General features: G+C 54.1%; 1 protein-coding gene across 8 annotated transcripts in view; it reads right to left on the reverse strand.

Moving 5' to 3' along the window:
• The window catches only part of Hectd4 (HECT domain containing E3 ubiquitin protein ligase 4), a 133,876-nt gene that overhangs the window by 9,732 nt on the left and 107,529 nt on the right, over nt 1–16,615 (reverse strand). For 6 of the 8 annotated variants that reach the window (XM_013503689.1, XM_005403195.2, XM_013503687.1 and 3 more), the window contains exons 58-66: nt 16,151–16,356; nt 13,728–13,907; nt 8,559–9,865; nt 7,386–7,593; nt 5,154–5,377; nt 4,912–5,063; nt 2,776–2,882; nt 2,174–2,297; nt 702–892 (exon numbers count right to left, since the gene is read on the reverse strand). In XM_013503689.1, coding sequence (XP_013359143.1) covers nt 702–892; nt 2,174–2,297; nt 2,776–2,882; nt 4,912–5,063; nt 5,154–5,377; nt 7,386–7,593; nt 8,559–9,865; nt 13,728–13,907; nt 16,151–16,356 — 2,699 coding nt within the window. Of the gene's footprint in view, nt 1–701; nt 893–2,173; nt 2,298–2,775; nt 2,883–4,911; nt 5,064–5,153; nt 5,378–7,385; nt 7,594–8,558; nt 9,866–13,727; nt 13,908–16,150; nt 16,357–16,615 lie in introns of those variants that run through there. The other 2 variants (XM_005403190.2, XM_013503690.1) reach the window with 2 other exon arrangements.

The raw sequence follows: 16,615 nt of genomic DNA on the forward strand, positions 1-16,615 counted from the left end.
GATGGAGCACAGAAGTTGCGGTAGTGCACAGTCCTCTGTAGCTCTCACCCAGCGTCCCTCGGGGACACAGAGCAAAAGCAGGACGCTGACGGGCACCTGCCTCTCACTGCTCGTCACGTCTGTGTCTCACGGTGGAAAGGACAGTGTCCGCTGGGAGACACAGACGTCAGGAACGACTCCTTGCCACCTCCATTTCCTCAGCATCTAGAAGAGCCGGACCTGCACCTGCTGCCAGCTGAGGCTGCAGCTCACAACGTCCCCACACAAGGCTGCTTCTCAGGGGCTCCGACAGGGCTTTCTGGGTGAAGCTAGGAGTGTGTGGGGCGTGTTTTATTTTTTGTGTCATGCCTAACTTTTAACAAAGATGTGCTGCTCCCCGCCTTGGCCACAGGCTGTCAGGCGTCCGTCCCTCCTCGCTCCCAGGGCACTGATCAGTGTGGGGCTCGAGGCCGAGGTGGGCATGGTGATGGCACCGTCCTCCCACCTGCGTTTCTGTGGCTGGGGCTGAGCTCTGTTGTGATGAGCAAAAAACAAGGCCCGAGACTCAGTCGGCCATAGTCGCAGCTTCCCGCCTCTCCCTTTCCAATCAGTGCCCTCCTCCTCACACACTGGGCAGCAAAGGGTGGCATCTGGCCCTTCTAAACACCGCTCATGAGGGGCACGGCTCCACGAGCAGTGGGCAGCCCCCGGGAAGCACGTACGGGACAGACAGGCCACCCTGGGGTCGGCGGCGTCCACGGGGTCCAGATACACCTCGTGCGGGTGCAGCCGCGCTGGGGTGATGGCAAGGTGGCGGCACAGCCGGTTGATGTACTGCACGAGCGCCACGTCCATCTCCAGGGTCCACTTCCTGGAGGCCTTCTGCGCATGTCGGACATCAATGCAGGCACACCTGGGGTGGGGAGGGGGAGGGCCAGGCGGTGTGACAGCGGCTCCTCCCGGAGCAGCGCCGCCCTCCGCACTTTGGGAAGGCGGCCGAGCGTCCAGGCTCTTGGTACGGAGACTGCCCCTCCCAGCAAAGCGCCTTCCAAGGGTCGCGCTGGGCACGCTGTGAAGCGGGTCTGTGGCCCGGGGAATTGAGGCCGTGCACGCTGTCTCAGCCTGGGTTTCTTTACCCATGACATGAGCTCACAGTGGCATCGGCCCCACGCCGTCAGGAGAACTCCAAGCTCACGCCCAGCGCCCTGCATGTGGCTGCACAGGAGTCACAGGCACTGGCGCCCCGGCCGGGCAGCCCCTCCCGCGTTTCCCCGCGGAGCCCCAGGTCAGAGGGGCTGAGCTGAGCCCGGCAGGCACAGCCGTGGGGCCGCCCCTCGTGGTCTGCACTGCCGGACCGCGGCCCGAGCCCAGGCGGGCGTGCCGGTGAGGAGGGAAGCGGACGGGCGGGGCGCAGGGTGGTGTCTTCCGCCTCAGACAGGACGGGAGCACCCGTCTCCAGAAAATGTCGGGCGACGCGACGTTTCCAGAGCGTTACGCGGCCGTGTCTCCGGCGCGATCGTGGGTGCCCTTGCACAGCGCCCGGGCCCCGCAGCCAGTATGCCGCGGGCCCTGCAGGGCGCTCAGTCGGGGCGGCCTCTCCTCCCCACCCAGGCTCGGCCGGGTGACCACGAAACCCTGAGTTCTAGGAACCAGACCCCGCCGACGTGCGCCAAGACCCCCAGGAGCTGACGCTGGGCCTTCGACAAAGGCACGAAGTGCGGGCGCCACGCAGTCAGCCACGTCTCCATTCTGAAAACCGTGTCTTTCAGAAGCCCGCTTTGGGCGCCTCTGGGCTGGGCAGGCCGAGGAGGCCCGCGTGCGAGGCCCGGGACCCCTCGTCCCTCCGCGGGGGGCAGCGGGATCCACGGGAAGCGGGCTTCCGACCGCAGATCGCCTCCCACAGACCGCGCTGCGCGCTGCCGGCACAGCTGGCGGGACAGAGCCGGGACGGAGCGGGTAGGGAGGATGCGCCGCTCCAGCACTCGGGGAGCGGAGCCGCCGCGGGCAAGAGGAGCGGCATCGGGAGAGCAGCCGCTCCACGACAGCACCGGGCCGGCCAGGAAACGAACAGGGCTTTTTCAAGCGAGGGAGAAAAGCCTCTGAACAAGTCTGAAAACCAGGAAAGAGCTCAGAGGCACCGGGACCCGGTAGGGCGTTTGCTGGCCACACCGCTCCAAGACGGCAGCGCTCTTACCTCTCGAAATGAAGATCGTAACCGCAGGACAAAATGGCCCTCCACACGCTGCGGATGTCTTGCTTGGCTCGGTCGATAACAAACTTGTGAAATCCCTCCAAGGTCAGGTACTTTTCCTCGGGGACTGGTGGGAGGGAAGGGCGTTCGCAGCGTCAGGAACCCTCGCTGCGCTCTCCTCCCGCCCCGGCCGCTCCGGGCTGCGTTCCCACCGTGCACAGCGCGTGCCCGAGCCGCAGGGTGGTGCTGCCCACGGCGGCCTGACCTGCGGGGCCCCGAAAAGCCACTTTCCTGCAATGCGCACAGCTTTCTCCCAGACCGGGCTGTGGGAGGCTGGTGCTCTGCGCCCCCAGCACACGGCTCACTCCAGCCAGTGCCTGCGGAAGAGCGGCCGAGCGGCCCCCATGCCTGCCGGTTCCAGGCACAGCCGCCCACGCCTCCTCCGGGGTGCAGGATTCGCAGACCCGCTGGTGCGGGTCAAAGACAGCCTCTCTGGCAGCAGCCGGGACTATTTTCCAGCATCTTTGGAGCCGCCGCCCCGCCCAACCTGGGACCCATGGCGCCCGGAGCTAGAGCGGCTGCGGCTCCAGGGAACAGGCTCTTACCTTCTTGCTTTTTGGTGGGTGACTTTTCTGGGTCCTTTTCATCTGGTTTGCCCTTTTCTGGTGACTTTGGCTTCACAGTGGGCTTCTTCTCACTTAAGGCAGTCCTGCTGCGGGCCAAAGCACTGAATTAGAAACCAGCACGGCCTCACCTCCTCCTGACAGAACGCAGAACCTTGTTTTTTTTTTTTTTGGTACCAGTAATCTAACTCATGACCTCAGGTTTGCCAGGCAAGCGCTTATGCCACTGAGCTATATCCCCTGCCCTAGGACGCAGAACCTTGTTTTTTTTTGTGTGTGTTTTTTTGGGGGGGTACAGGAATCGAACTCATGACCTCAGGTTTGCCAAGCAAGCGCTTATGCCACTGAGCTATATCCCCTGCCCTAGGACGCAGAACCTTGCGCGGGCAGGCGTTACTTTACACCCTTGGCCCACTGGAGGCGCAGGGTTCACATGCGGCTGCCGGAGGAGCAAGAAGAGTGCTCTGAGCAAGGTACACAGACATATCCATGCTGTAGATGTGCCAATCTTCTGTTTGTTTTTTGAGACAGGGTCTCCTATGCAGTTCAGGCTGGCTGTGACCTCACTATGAAGCCCAGGCTGGCCTTGAACTTGTAGTGATCCTCCTGCATCAGCCTCCAGAGTGCTGGAATTATAGGCGTGTGCCACCATGCCCAGCTATGATGTGACCAATCTGTTTTTTTCTTTTCTTTCTCTTTTTCTCTTTCTTTCCTTTTCTTTCTTCCTTTCTCTTTCTTTCCTTCCTTTTCCTTCCTTCCTTCTTTCTCTTTCTCCCCCCCTCCCTTTCTTTCTTTTCTTTCTTTAAAACAGGGTCTAACTTTGCAAGGCAGGCTGACCTTGAACTCATTATGTAGCCCTGGCCGGCCTCAAACTTGCAGCAATCTTCCTGCCGCAGCCTCCTAAGTATTGTGATTATAGGTGTACAGTACAACATCCAATGTGACAAATCTTGAGACCTTTTCCATTCTTCCTACATATTTTAGGGCCTCTAGTCAGATGTTGCTACTTATGGGTAACTCTACTAAAATTAAATACAATTACAAGTTCAGTTCCTTGACCACTCTTGCCACATTTCAAGAGCTTTGCAGTTCTCCACATTTCAGGGGCAGAGTGGGCAGCTAGTTGAAAAGCCCCCTTTCTATACAATAACTAAGAGAAAGGACAGCTATTGTCCTGGTCATTTACTCAATTCCTCAGGGTACTCTGCTGGGCTAGAAACCTGTTTCTAAAGAAAATTCTTTTTTTTTGCGGGGGTGGGGGAGTTTTTTTTCCAGTACCGGGAATCGAACTCACAACCTCAGGCTTGCCAGGCAGGCGCTGTGCTGCTGAGCTAAATCCCCAGCCCCTCTAAAGAGAATTCTATTAACTGTATCTGCAGACTCTATTAACTATATTCCATTATGTAACCACTAGAAAAAAGGACAGAGACATTCTTTTCGTGCTGATCTGGAGTGACTTCCGGGAGCAGTGTGAAGCAGGAACAGCCAGGCTTAGACCCTGTACAGTGTACACCCACGCTCTCGGATCGGCAGACAGCGGGCAGCCTCAGGTAGGGCCTTCAAGACGAGGATGGAGGGCGGAGAGGTGGCTCGTCACTGCGCATGCTCGGGAACTTTCCACTGCCTCGTACAGTGTACACACACAAATAAAAATTTGTGTACTAAATGTTCAAAGTGGTTGCTCTATGTGGCACATATTTTTGGGGTGCCAGGGATGGAACCCAGGGCCTCATACACGCTAAGCACAGGCTCTAGCCCTGAGCTATGAACACCCCAGCCCACATCAATCTTGTCCTTGGTGCACATACGCATTTTCTAATCTTCTCCAGGGCATGACTTGCGTGGCTAGAAGAGCATGATTTCAGAAAAGCTTTGTACATTTGAGATGCTATCTGCATGCAGAGGTCTGCTTTGGAGCCCGCAGGGTGCGGGTTTTACTACACTGCGGGCGCAGAGGTGCTGACTGGCAGTGGACGAGGCAGAGGGCTGAGGGGACAGCAGAGCAGAAAACACCTGGGCTGCCTGGCTGCCCAGGGCTGCCCTGGTCTCTCAGCGCTGCTCTGAGGCCACCCGCTCCGCCCCCAGCTGGCGCGTGTTCCCGAGCTCTAGCGGGTGCACCTGACGCTGTTGAGCACGGCCTTGTCCTTGGCCGGCGGCTTGCTGATGGGCCGCTTGGTGCTCACCACCTTCACGGGGTGCTGCTCCTTCCCGGCCTTGCTATACTTGCTCTTGTCGCACTTGGGCTTTGGGACACCGTACTTCCTGAGGATCTGCGGGGCACGGGGGAAAGGGAGGTTCTCAGACTCAGCCCCAAGGGCACCCCAGACCCAGCATAGCCACAGCAGGCACAGGGCAGCTACCTGTGTGAGCTGGTCCTCCAGCACCTTCTTTGGAGGCCGGACATTGGTGAAGAAGAGGTGGAGGAGGTTGCCCGGGGTCTGGGAGTTGATCTGCTCCTTGCTAAGGTATATGTCCGAGACTCTGATGGGCTTGGCTGGTGTCAGGCTCAGCGTCTGCTCCGAGTGGGCGCAGCTCTTAAATATCTCCGTCAGGACCTCCCTGGCCCCGGGCACCAGCTTCTCCCCTGTTACAGAATGCAAGGCAGACAAAACAGTTCTGCTGTGCACGTGGTGTGTCAGGACACATCCTGCAAGTGCTCTGTTTTTATTTTCTTTTCAGAACCTATTTTGGGGGCCCAGGGTCTTCCTGTGTAGTTCATGTTGCCTGGAGCTCACTGTGTAGCCCCCAAGGTGGTCTCGATTCTACTGCTTCAGCCTCCCGAGTGCTGGGGTTACAGACATGCACCACCATGCCTGGCTAGAAACCATCTGACTTGCAGGTGGATACCGAGCATTTAGTGGAGGTGAATGTGCTGGCCGATTCCCTTCTTTGGGCACCTGGGCCTTCATTACATGTCCGGCCCTCCTTGGGTTAAAGGGTGGCCTGTGAGTACAGTCTCCCCATGGGATGGGAACAACCTCTGGGCCAGGCAGCTGTCCTATGCCCTTGTCCCTGACCTGGCCGCCTAGATGATGGGCACCCTGGAAGAGCCCGCCGCTGCAGTGCTCACTTTGGGCTCTTCGATGTGCAAGAAATCAAGCCCCACTGGTCTGAGCCACTGCACTCGGGCCCCCGAGGAGAGCAGGTTAGCCCATCTTGACTTAAACATAAATGTGGTGGGTACAGCAAAGGAACAAAGGGACAGACAGCCAACAAGTGGTTTTGGTACTTTGGAAGAGAAAGCCGGAACTATTTCTTCACCAGGAATCAGTTTTAAAGGGTGAGGCATGAGCTCCACTGCCACCACACCCAGATCCCCGAAGTATTATTTATCTTAATGACAGGTTTTGGGGGCCCCACTACATATTGTGCGAAAGACTCATCTACCTCCCTTGATCCCAGCTCTGAGGGAACATTTCCAAGTTTCATGACTGGGCTTAATAATTTGAAACAACAAAACCTGAGCTGGGTGTGGTGGCACACACCTGTAATCCCAGCACTCAGGAGGCTGAGGCAGGAGCACTGCTGCCAGCTTGTTCAAGGCCAGCCTAAATATGAGGTAAGACCTTGAAATACAAAACAAAAAAACCAAACCCAATCAAAACATTGTAATTTTGTACTTAGAAAACATAAAATAAGAACTATTATGAAATTTTAAACAATATTAAAAATTTAGAGAAAAGGACATAGATTACTCATTTTCAGAAAGGCTGATATGGAACAAAGTCAAGACATAAAGAACTGCTGCCAATTACAAAAAGAGAAACCCCTGCCACTTCTGAAGTGAAGCTGAGGCAAGCTGTTAGGTGGGAGCCTGCAGCCCGATTCAGCTCTGTGGGGTTCTGTAAAGCCCTGGTCCTGGATGGACAGAGGTGGGAAAGACAGACTGGGATGGTCCCACTAAAAAAGCAGCCAGAATGACACAGGGATGGGAAGTGGGACTTTGGGAAGAAAGACCGGAAACTGTTCTTCATCAAGAATCAGTTTTAAAAAAAGGTGAAGGAAGAGTTGTCTGCAAGTGCATGAGCATAAAATTACCAGCCATGTCCTAGCTACATTCTGGCTGCGCAAGACAGAACCAAACCAACATACCTGAGCGTAGGCAGCCTGGCTAAACACAGCCACCCTTGCTGACGAGCTACCAGCAAGCCCACGGGAGCCTGGAGCAGGCTGGGGTGGAGCCCTTGGGGTGGCCTGCCGTAGGCCTCCCATCCACCTCTCCAGCACCCCTGCTCACCCTCTGCACCACACACTGCAGCTCCCAGGGCTGGCTGCAGAAGCCTACATTCCTGCAAGCCGTCCATGCAGTGTTCAGATGGGGTGGGGGCAGGGATGAGATTTCACACAATTTTTTCTGTAAACCTAAAACTGTTTCTGAGAAGGATCTATTATTTTTATTATTATGTTTTTGTCTTTTTGAGACAGGGTCTCACTACGCAGTTTAGGCTGGCCTTGAGCTCACTTTGTAGCCCAGGCTGGTCTTGAACTCACAACGATCCTCCTGCCTCAGCCTCTTGAATGCTGGGATTACAGGTGTGTGCCACAATGCCTGGCTAAGGGATCTATTATTAACGAGAAAAAAAAGTCCAAACCTTTAATTGACTTATCGTTGAAATAATCTTCTAACCCTGGACTCCCTTGTGTATCAAACAAACTCTGATTCACTACAGATACAGTCAGAATCTCTTCCGTGGACATTTCCATCAATTCATCTTCACCATCCAAACTTGACAAGCCAATCAAATCATTATTGTTAAATAAACTCGCGCGGATTTTCTCAATCTTGGCTCGGGATCTTATCTGTGTGAACAGAAGGGTCAGGCGTGAGCAGAGTGACAGTCCTCTCGCATGCATGGTAGCCTCCAGCCCCACTGTACCTGCCAGCCCTCCCTTCACCTCCCGTGGAGAGCTGCCAGCCTGGGTGAGTTCCCTTTCCTGGGGAATTCTTCTGTGGGCCAACAGGGCGAGTTTTGCCCCTGTCACTATATCTGGCCGGGCCTGTGGCTTTATGCTGGTGGAGTAAAAGAAGTGAATCCAGGCCACACTGGGAGAGAGCAAGGCAAGTTCTCTCTCTGGTGTTCTACGTATCCAACAAGCGGGAACAATTACTTTTGAGTGAGCAAGTGTGTGTATGCACGCGTGTGTGCACCCACATGCATGCACACGCTGAGGATGTAACCCAGGACCTTGTGGAGACTAAGCACATACTTTACCACTGAGTGACAGCCCAGGCCCCAGTTTATACTTTTTTTTGAGGCAGGGTCTCACTACGCAGTTTGGGGTGGCCTTGAAGTCATCATGTAGCCCAAGCTGACTCTGAATTCATGGCAGTCTTCCTGCCTCAGCCTCTTGAGTGATGGAACTACAGCCATGCACCACCATAAAAATAAGAGTTCTAAACATGGTGGCACCAGAAACTCAAGGAGCCTGACTCACATGCACCACCTGGAACTCGGAACCCCTGGACGCTGAGTATGTGACTGGTTTCCCGTGGTCCGTGCAGATCCCTCCTGCCAGTGACAATGCCCAAATCTCCCCAGGCCTCGCAGAAACAGCTGGCAGGGCAGAGTTGGAGGACACCTGCAGGGGCCTCCCACCACTGGAGGTTATGGGCCCTGCGGCACAGCACTGCTTCCCCTGGTGACACCACTGCCCTCACACACTCATCACGCTGCTGTCCCGGGGTCCCCTGGACAGAGGCTGGGAGGCCGGGGGGATCCAAACTGGTCAGGATTTGTGTGGCTGCAGGGTGGGGGGCCCGTTACCTCCACGACAGCAAAGCCTTTGATGGGACGTGCCACAAGGGGCTGGTTGTCCAGGGATGTGACAGTGTACATGGAGCCCACGTCTGACACTGAGGCCAACTCTGCATTGTCCAGCTGCTCCCCCAGGCTGCCCAGGCTGCCCAAGCTGCCTGTGCTGCACAGGGAAATGTCTAGGCTCTCCTGGCTGGACACTACATGTGGCTCCAGCAGACCAGGAGGGATAGGCAGCTCAAGGCCCGCGGGCAGTGGGTCTACTGAGAGGTCGCTGACGGTCTGCGACACGCCCTGGGAGCTGCACATGGAGGCCTGGCTGGTGGACGCAGAGGCACTGATACTCATGGCAGGGGCCAGGCTGCTGGACGTGCTCCCATCCAGGCTGTCCACGCCAGGGAAGCCCAGCGCCTTCTCAGGTTCGGCCTTCCCGTCACCACCCTCGGCCTTGTCCTTGGGCTTCTTGGGGTCTTCCTCCTGCAGGGGAATGTAGATCTCATCCTTGAAGACCCCGCCGTGGGCATTGCAGGCCTTGCGGATGGCACCTCTGACGATGCCCTCGTCCAGGTGGGTGGGGATGCCTGAGATCACCAGCAGGCGGCTATGGGCTGTGGGGCCCACCAGAGCCTGGCAGGCATCAGTGATGGCATCGTTTGTCACGCCGAGGCCCTGTGGGTCCTTCCTGGTGAGGTGGCGGAGAATGATGAGCAGGGTGAGCGCTCGGTGGAACCACAGCATGTCCTCGGGCTTGCTGCCACCAATGCTGAGCACGGCTGAGTCCGCCTCCACTGCGCGGGAGGACTGACGCTTCCCGGAGGAGGTGGCCTTCTCTCGCTTCATCTTGACCTTCTTCCTCTTGGACAGCAGGCTGGGGCTCTGTGGAGTCTGTCCTGGGGAGGACGAGGAGGATGAGGAGGAGTCACTGAGGTTTGGGGTGGTCGTGGAGGTCACCCCGCTGGCTGTGACACTTATGTTGGTAGGCAGGGTCACTTCAGCAACGGCCAGGCACCCCTCCATGAGCGCATGGAAATACGTGGAGAACCTGCCCTGGTCGCCAGCCGCCGCTGTGCCCGAGCCCCCGCAGGTGCTGCCAGAGGCCCAGCTCTGGGTCTCCTCATCGTACAGCTTGTGCAACTCTGACTGCAAGGCCATCAGCATGGCCAGACAGGGGTTGAGCTGGAGGGCGATGGAGGAGGACAGGCCTGCGGGGTGCTTCCTCTGCTCAAGCGCATGCACCGTGCGCAGGAGCTCGGCCAGGAGATGGAAGACGAGCTCCTTCACGCAGGCTGCCATGTCCGTGGTCCACAGGAAGTTTCCTGGGGCAGACAGGACAGAACGACAGCGGTCACGTACAGGGCGCCGGTACATGCCTTACCAGATGCACCTCTGGACAACCCTTCGAGCAGTTACTGTGACTGAACCCTAGAGATGAAGCAGGCAGGGGCTGAGCCAGTGTCCCTGCTCAGAGGAAGAGCCAGGGTCTTTGGCCCCGTGCCACGGACAGTGTCCCTGCCTGCCTCTGCTGCACAGGACAAGCAGCTCCGCTCTCTGTGTCACCAAGGCTCTGCAGCAACTTGGTGACAGTGATTATTACATCAATGCTCCCCAAAGCACAGGATGGTGCTCCCGGGGTGCACAGTCCCCTTCTACCAAATAGCATAGAAAATGATTCCTTTTCACTGACCATTCATTTGAAGTACTGAGGGTTGAATCGGTTGCCTTCACTTTGACCTATATCCCCAGGACTTCTTAGAAAATTTTAAAATTTTCAGACACAGTCATGCCAAGTTGTCCAGGCAGGACTTGAACTTGTGATCTCTCTGCCTCAGCCTCCGAAGTGCTGGGATTACAAGTAGGCACCATTGTGGCAGCTAAACTGCTGTTATAGTCCTAACTTTTATCAACAAGAAAGGCCTATTTTAGGTGAGGGCTGTAGCTCAGTGGTAAAAGGGCCTAACCAGCACGGGTGAGACCCTGGGTTCAATCCCCAAACCTCAAAAAAAAAGTTTTACTTTCAGTATATTTATTTTTTTCTTCTTCTTTACAAGCACATGTACATAATGTTTATTTGAAATCCCAATTTACTACAAGTTCACCCTTTAGTGGGGCCCTTTCTCCTTAAAGATTTAAAGACCAACCAATAACGCGGGTGTCACTGCGGTGGGAACACAGGACTCTCACCACGGCAACAAGTGGGGAAAGGTGGTGGGGGCCATAAGGTCAGGGCTTGCTGCGTGCCTGTAGGAGAAGGGATGGCGACCCCCGCCACCAGCTGCTGGAGCAAACTCCCGCACGAGGCAGGGGAGAGCCATGCTCCCACCTAAGTGTCAGGTCAAGGGGCTTTACTTATCTTGGTCCGAGGAGTGGTGGACCCCGGGTGGGCTAAAGAGCTGAGGTACTCATGTTTTCCAAGTTCAAAATTGATAAAAAGGGGCTGGGGATTTAGCTCAGCAGTACAGTGCCTGCCTGGCAAGCGCAAGGTTGTAAATTTGATTCCCGGTACCAAAAAACAAAAAACAAAAAACAAAACAAAAAACAAAAAAATTGATGGAAAGGGAAATTAAACCCTGTCTTATACTTTTACTAAAAATCTGTCATAAAAGGGAAAGAAGACCACAAACTTTTGCCTAAATGTAACAATTAGGTTAGACTGGCGCAGGAAGGGCTCCCTTAAGTTTCCGCCGCCCCTTCCCACCCACCGAGATGCGCACGTCACACGAGCTCCAGTCTGAGGCCGGAGTGGGGACGCCAAAGGTGGACATGGAGGCAGAAAGAACCACCATGGAAGGCAGAGGGCACCACATCCCATTGCCTGTCTGCGCGGGCCCCTGACCCATCGGCTAGTGTATTTATTCTTGAAAGTGATGGGTCGCCGACCCAGAGCTTTTGACAGGCAAGAGTACTTAGCTAGAATTTTCTACAGCAACTATTTATTTTCTTTGTGTTTTTTTTCTTTGTGTTTATTTTATACTTATAGTCTAGTTATGTTGCCATACTAATTTTCCATTCATAGTAGTGATTCAAAGATTCTTTTAGCATGCCTGTAATCTCAGCACTTGGGAGGCTGAGGCAGGAGGATCGTTTCGAGTTCAAGACCAGCCTGGGCTATAAAGTGAGCTCAAGGCCAGCCTGAACTGCATAGCGAGACCCTTCTCAAAAAGACAAAAAAAAGCTTCTTTTAAGTTAGGTTTACAAAAGGAGACAGGAGTGGATTGCAAAATCATCTATTAAATAAATGCTCATAGGCATGGTCTGTGCACATGGTGGCAATCACACACATGTGCATGAAGGTGACAGAACTCTGGGGGTACCACTGAGAACATGATGTTCTCAGGTCGGTCCACACCAGGCGTGTGCCTTGTATCCCCACACTGTTTCCTGGAAGTCTGTGAGAAGCTATCTGAGCTCATGCACAATGAAGGCTCACATCCCATAAAGCCAGCTAATCCGCCAGCCTGCAGGAGACAGACGCCATCTCTCATCTGCAGCTGGGCCTTGAGAGGTCACTGGACAGGGAGTCTCCACACCTGGGATGGCTGGGGCCGACTTACTAGGTTCAGGACCTACAAAGGGCCTCACAAAGGAAAGGACGGAGCTTCCTGCTCGCTCAGGAGTGATGGTTTGAGAATGGCTGGTCAATGCTTCCCTGGCCCTACAGCCAGGCCCCCAGATACTAGAAATGCTCACATCTCCTCCTCCGCTGTCCTTGTTCTACCATTAGACATTTATGTAAGAGGTCAGCTTTGAAGAAAGTTCTTCACCAAAACTGCACATGGCAACCATGATCTGAGACTGTTGTAGACATCTTGTCCCCACTACAGTTGTTCCTTGCAGACCTCGAAAGCACTGCCTGGTGTGTTTCAAGGAATTCTGGTCAGTTGCCAACATTTACAAATTGGGAAGTTCATCTCAAAATCTGGACTTCTGCCTTTTGTTGAAACAAAAATAACAGTTCTGGCAGCACCTCCTGCAGCAACGAGCTGCCTAAGCGGTGCATGGGCCCGCTTTCCACCCTTACTTCTCTCTTACGTCATCCCTGAGGGGACTGAGTTTGCAGCTTCTTTCCCCCTCTAATCTTTATTACTATTTATTTATTTTTGAGACAAGGTCTTACTAAGTAGTTCAGGCTGGCCTTAAACTTACTACGTAGCCCACATTGGCCTTGAACTCGTGCAGTCCCCCTGCCTCAGTGTTCCGAGTACTGGGACTATAGGTGTGCCATCACACCCAGCTCTAATATTGTATTATGAAAAAATGTGAAACTATAGAAAAGTTGAAAAATTATACTGTAATACCTATATGGCTACCTCCTAGATGCTACAGGCGATATTATGCATCTACCTGTCCCTCTGTTCATCCATACACTCATATTTTGATTATTTAAGTTGCAGACATCAGTATATTTCATCCCTAAAAATGTAAACAAGATGTCAAAGGTTGTGCATTTTGATGGTGATGTCAAAATTCAACATTTACTTAGATTTTGTGCGTATCTGTGTGTGCGCGCGCGCACACTGGGACTGAACCCAGGGCCTTGCACCTGTTAGGTAAGCACCTTACCACTGAGCCCTGTACTTACACCCCAGCCCTTTTCTTAGAATTTGTTTGAGCTGGGCATGGGCTGGGCACGGTGGTGCACGCCTGTAATCCTAGCCCTCAGGAGGGTGAGGCAAGAGGATCTCTTGAGTTCGAGGCCAGTATGGGCTATAAAATGAGTTCAAGTCCAGCCTGAACGGCATAGTGCAATCCTGTCTGGCCCTAGGGCCAGGCCCTCAGATACTAGAAATGCTCCAGGTTAAAATGTCCCAAAATTAACCTGTCTCAGAAAGAAAAAAAAGAGAGAGAGAGAGAGAAGGGGAGAGAGAAAATCTGTTTGAGGGAAAGGTGCATATGGGAAAATGCACAACCCTCAAGTTTGCCACTGTGTGAGTTCTGTACCCTCATCACTTTCAGGAGCGCTGCAGTCCTAAGGTTTGCTTTTGCTGCACTGTTCACTTTCACGCCACTCTTCACCCCCAGTTAGTGACACATCTATAAAGCGTGACGAAGTTCACTTTCATGGCTTGTTGCCATCCTCTACTATGCAGATCCTGACTTGGGATCTGAGGCGCACACCCACGTCTAGTCCCAGCCCACCTCACACGCCAGTGCTCCTGGCCCCTGCTCCTGAGGCCTCACCTAGCAGCTCCACCACCTGCAGGAGGACTGATGTGGGAATGGTGTCAGGCTCATCTTCTGACTTGGCGTCGCCGTCTTCTGACTTCCAGGACAGAAGCTGCTCTGCGAAGGCCATGGCCAGTGGGAACTCCAGGGGCAGAGAATGTAACACCAGCACAGCTCCGGGCGGCGGAGACACTCCTGGAAGAGCCCAGAAGCAAAGATGTGATCGGTGGCACCTGGGCCAAGTAAGCCTGGTAGGAGAAGACCGGCCATGTATGCAGGGAGAATCAGGGCCAGAAAGTCCAGCCCCCATCTGTTTGAGGTGGAGGGAAGTGTGAGTCCCTGTCATCCCTGCCAGAGGCAGCTGCAGGTGCAAAAGGGTCTAAGGCTGGCTTCCAAGAACACCTGCTGCAGTGGCAGGGGGCAAAGGGCGCGGCAGCAGTGGTGGGCAAACATGCTCCCTGCAGGTCGACACCAACTGGCAGGCTGGGCACAGTGGTGCATACCTGCAATCCCAGCTACTCTGAAGGCTGAGGATGGAGGGTCACAAGTTAGAGGCCAGCCCGGGTAACCCGGCAACCCCACATCTCAAAGCAATAACAATAAACAACACAACACAAAACAAAGCAAAAGCGACTGGCCTTACGATCCAGAACAGAAATGGAGTCATACTTTACAAGATGCTTCACTGGGCCCTCCCCAGGTTGGTAACGGAACAATCCTTTTGTGTGGCTGCAGTCCCATGAAGACTACACAGTGGAGAAACAGGTATTCCCAAATGCAAGACTAGCAGGACCGTGGTTTTTTTTTCCCTGCTTCTTTTTTTTTGAGACAAGGTCTCACTATGTAGTCCAGGTTTGCACTGAACTCACTACTGTGTAGCTGTCGGCTGGCCTTCAACTCACAGCAATCCTCCTGCCTCAGCCTCCTGATTGCTGGGATTACAGACGTGTGCCACCACGCTTGTCCTCCCTGCTTTCGTTTTTTTTTTAAATAGTACTGAGTACCACTGAGCTACAGCCTCAGCCTCCTGACCTTGGGTTTTAATTTTCTTATTAATTTCTGTTATGACCATGGCCCAAGTCTGACCAAAGCTGCCTTCAGTAAGAGGGAAAAAGTCTTGACACCTGATGCCCTCACCCCCTACCCTACATCCCAGCCTCGCCACAGCACTGACCAGATCTAAGCCAGAGCACTGTTGGGGACTGGCCGAGTCAGGAAGGAGCACACTGCTCACAGGCACTGTGGGGAGAAGGCTGGCTGGGGTAAGGTGATACACAGCCTCTGCTTTTATCCACTTTTTCATGCTGGGGATTGAACCCATGGTTGGGCATACGCTCCATCACTGGGCTACACCCTTAGCCACATCATGTTTTTTTTGTTTGTTCTGCTTTTTTAAAACAGAGTCTCACTAGGTAGCCCAGGCTAGCCTTGACGCGTGACGATCCTGCGTGATGATCCTTCTGTTTTGGCCTCCTGGGCACGAGGATTACAGGTGGACACCACCACGCCTAGCTCAGATCCTGTTTTTTCTTTTTTTTTAGTGCCAGGACTCAAACTCAGGACCACGCAGGCACTCGTGCCGCTGAGCTATATCCCCAGCTCAGATCCTGTTTTTAATGTCAAATTTAAAAATCAAATAGTATAGATGAGAGACTATGAAAAAAGAGACTTAAGAAGAGATCATCAAGTTGTTTAGCAATAATCAAGTCACTTAAGAAATGTCTCTTCATCCCATTCCGTAAGGACTGGTGCTGTGAGAAGTCAAGGCCCATTTTCCTGTCTGAAAGTGCAAATACAATTCATTACTCTCCTTGGCAAACATACGTCAGTCTTTTCTTGTCAAGCATGCGGAGGAGGGGCCGTGGGAGCCAGGAAACAAAGATGCTCTCCTGTCTGCTGGCCCCATCTGTGAGGAGGAAGGCGGGGACAGCCTCAGGGTGACAGAGGTGGGGGCTGCTGGAAAGCCAAGCCCTGGGTGCATCGCCAGGGGTGCCAAGGAGGTGTGAGTGGTAGGAGTCACACACCTGGGAGCTTGAGAACAGCACCTGGGACTGTTACAGCCTGGGATGAAGTAAGGCCAAGACTGCTCTGTGCTGACAAACAACCGCTGGTGCAGATGTAAAATGAGGGGAAACCGGGGATGTAAAATGAGAGACAGCTGGGGCAGCCTCTGCCAGGCCTTCATACCTACTGCTTCATAAGGACACCACCTTAAGCAGCAGGGACCCAGCAAAAAACCCTGTATCAGGGCTGGGGATTTTGCGCAGCGGCAAAAGCGCCTGCCCGGCAAGCGCAAGGTCGTGAGTTTGATTCCTGGTACCGGAAGAAAACAAAAAACAAAAATAACAAAACAAAAACAAACAAACAAACAAAAAAACCGCTGTATCTTCCGAAAGGGGGCCACCAAGCATGCCCGCCCGAGGTTGAGGAAGACTCACCCAGTTTGATGTGGACCCTGTCTGTGGAGAGGACCACAGAAGGGTACTGATCAGCAGTGGGCGGAGGCGCCAGCCCCGTGTTGGCTGGAGATGCATCCCGTGGGTAACAGGCGGCCTCGATGAGGTTCAGCTGGCCAGTTCGCTTCACTTTGTGGCCGAGCCCATATACAAGCACGCGCGCCCATGGTGCCTTGTACAGAGAGGAGCTGGGAGGAAAGGGGAGTGTTAGTACCAACGCTGGCCACACATACCAGAGGAAGCTGGACAAGAGGCAGGCAAGGTCCTCTCTAGCATCCCCCAGAAGGCCAGGTCCCCACACAGGGAAATACAGGAGAACTGCAGATGATCTTTAAAGAGTGTATGTAGCCTGTAATCCCAGCACTTGGGAGGCTGAGGCAGGAGGATCGTTGTGAGTTTGAGGCCAGCCTGAACTGCACAGAGAGACTGTCTCAAGAAGACAAAAAA

This window comes from Chinchilla lanigera, unplaced genomic scaffold (assembly GCF_000276665.1).
Source record: "Chinchilla lanigera isolate Chin_1 unplaced genomic scaffold, ChiLan1.0 scaffold00081, whole genome shotgun sequence".
Taxonomy (NCBI): domain Eukaryota; kingdom Metazoa; phylum Chordata; class Mammalia; order Rodentia; family Chinchillidae; genus Chinchilla; species Chinchilla lanigera.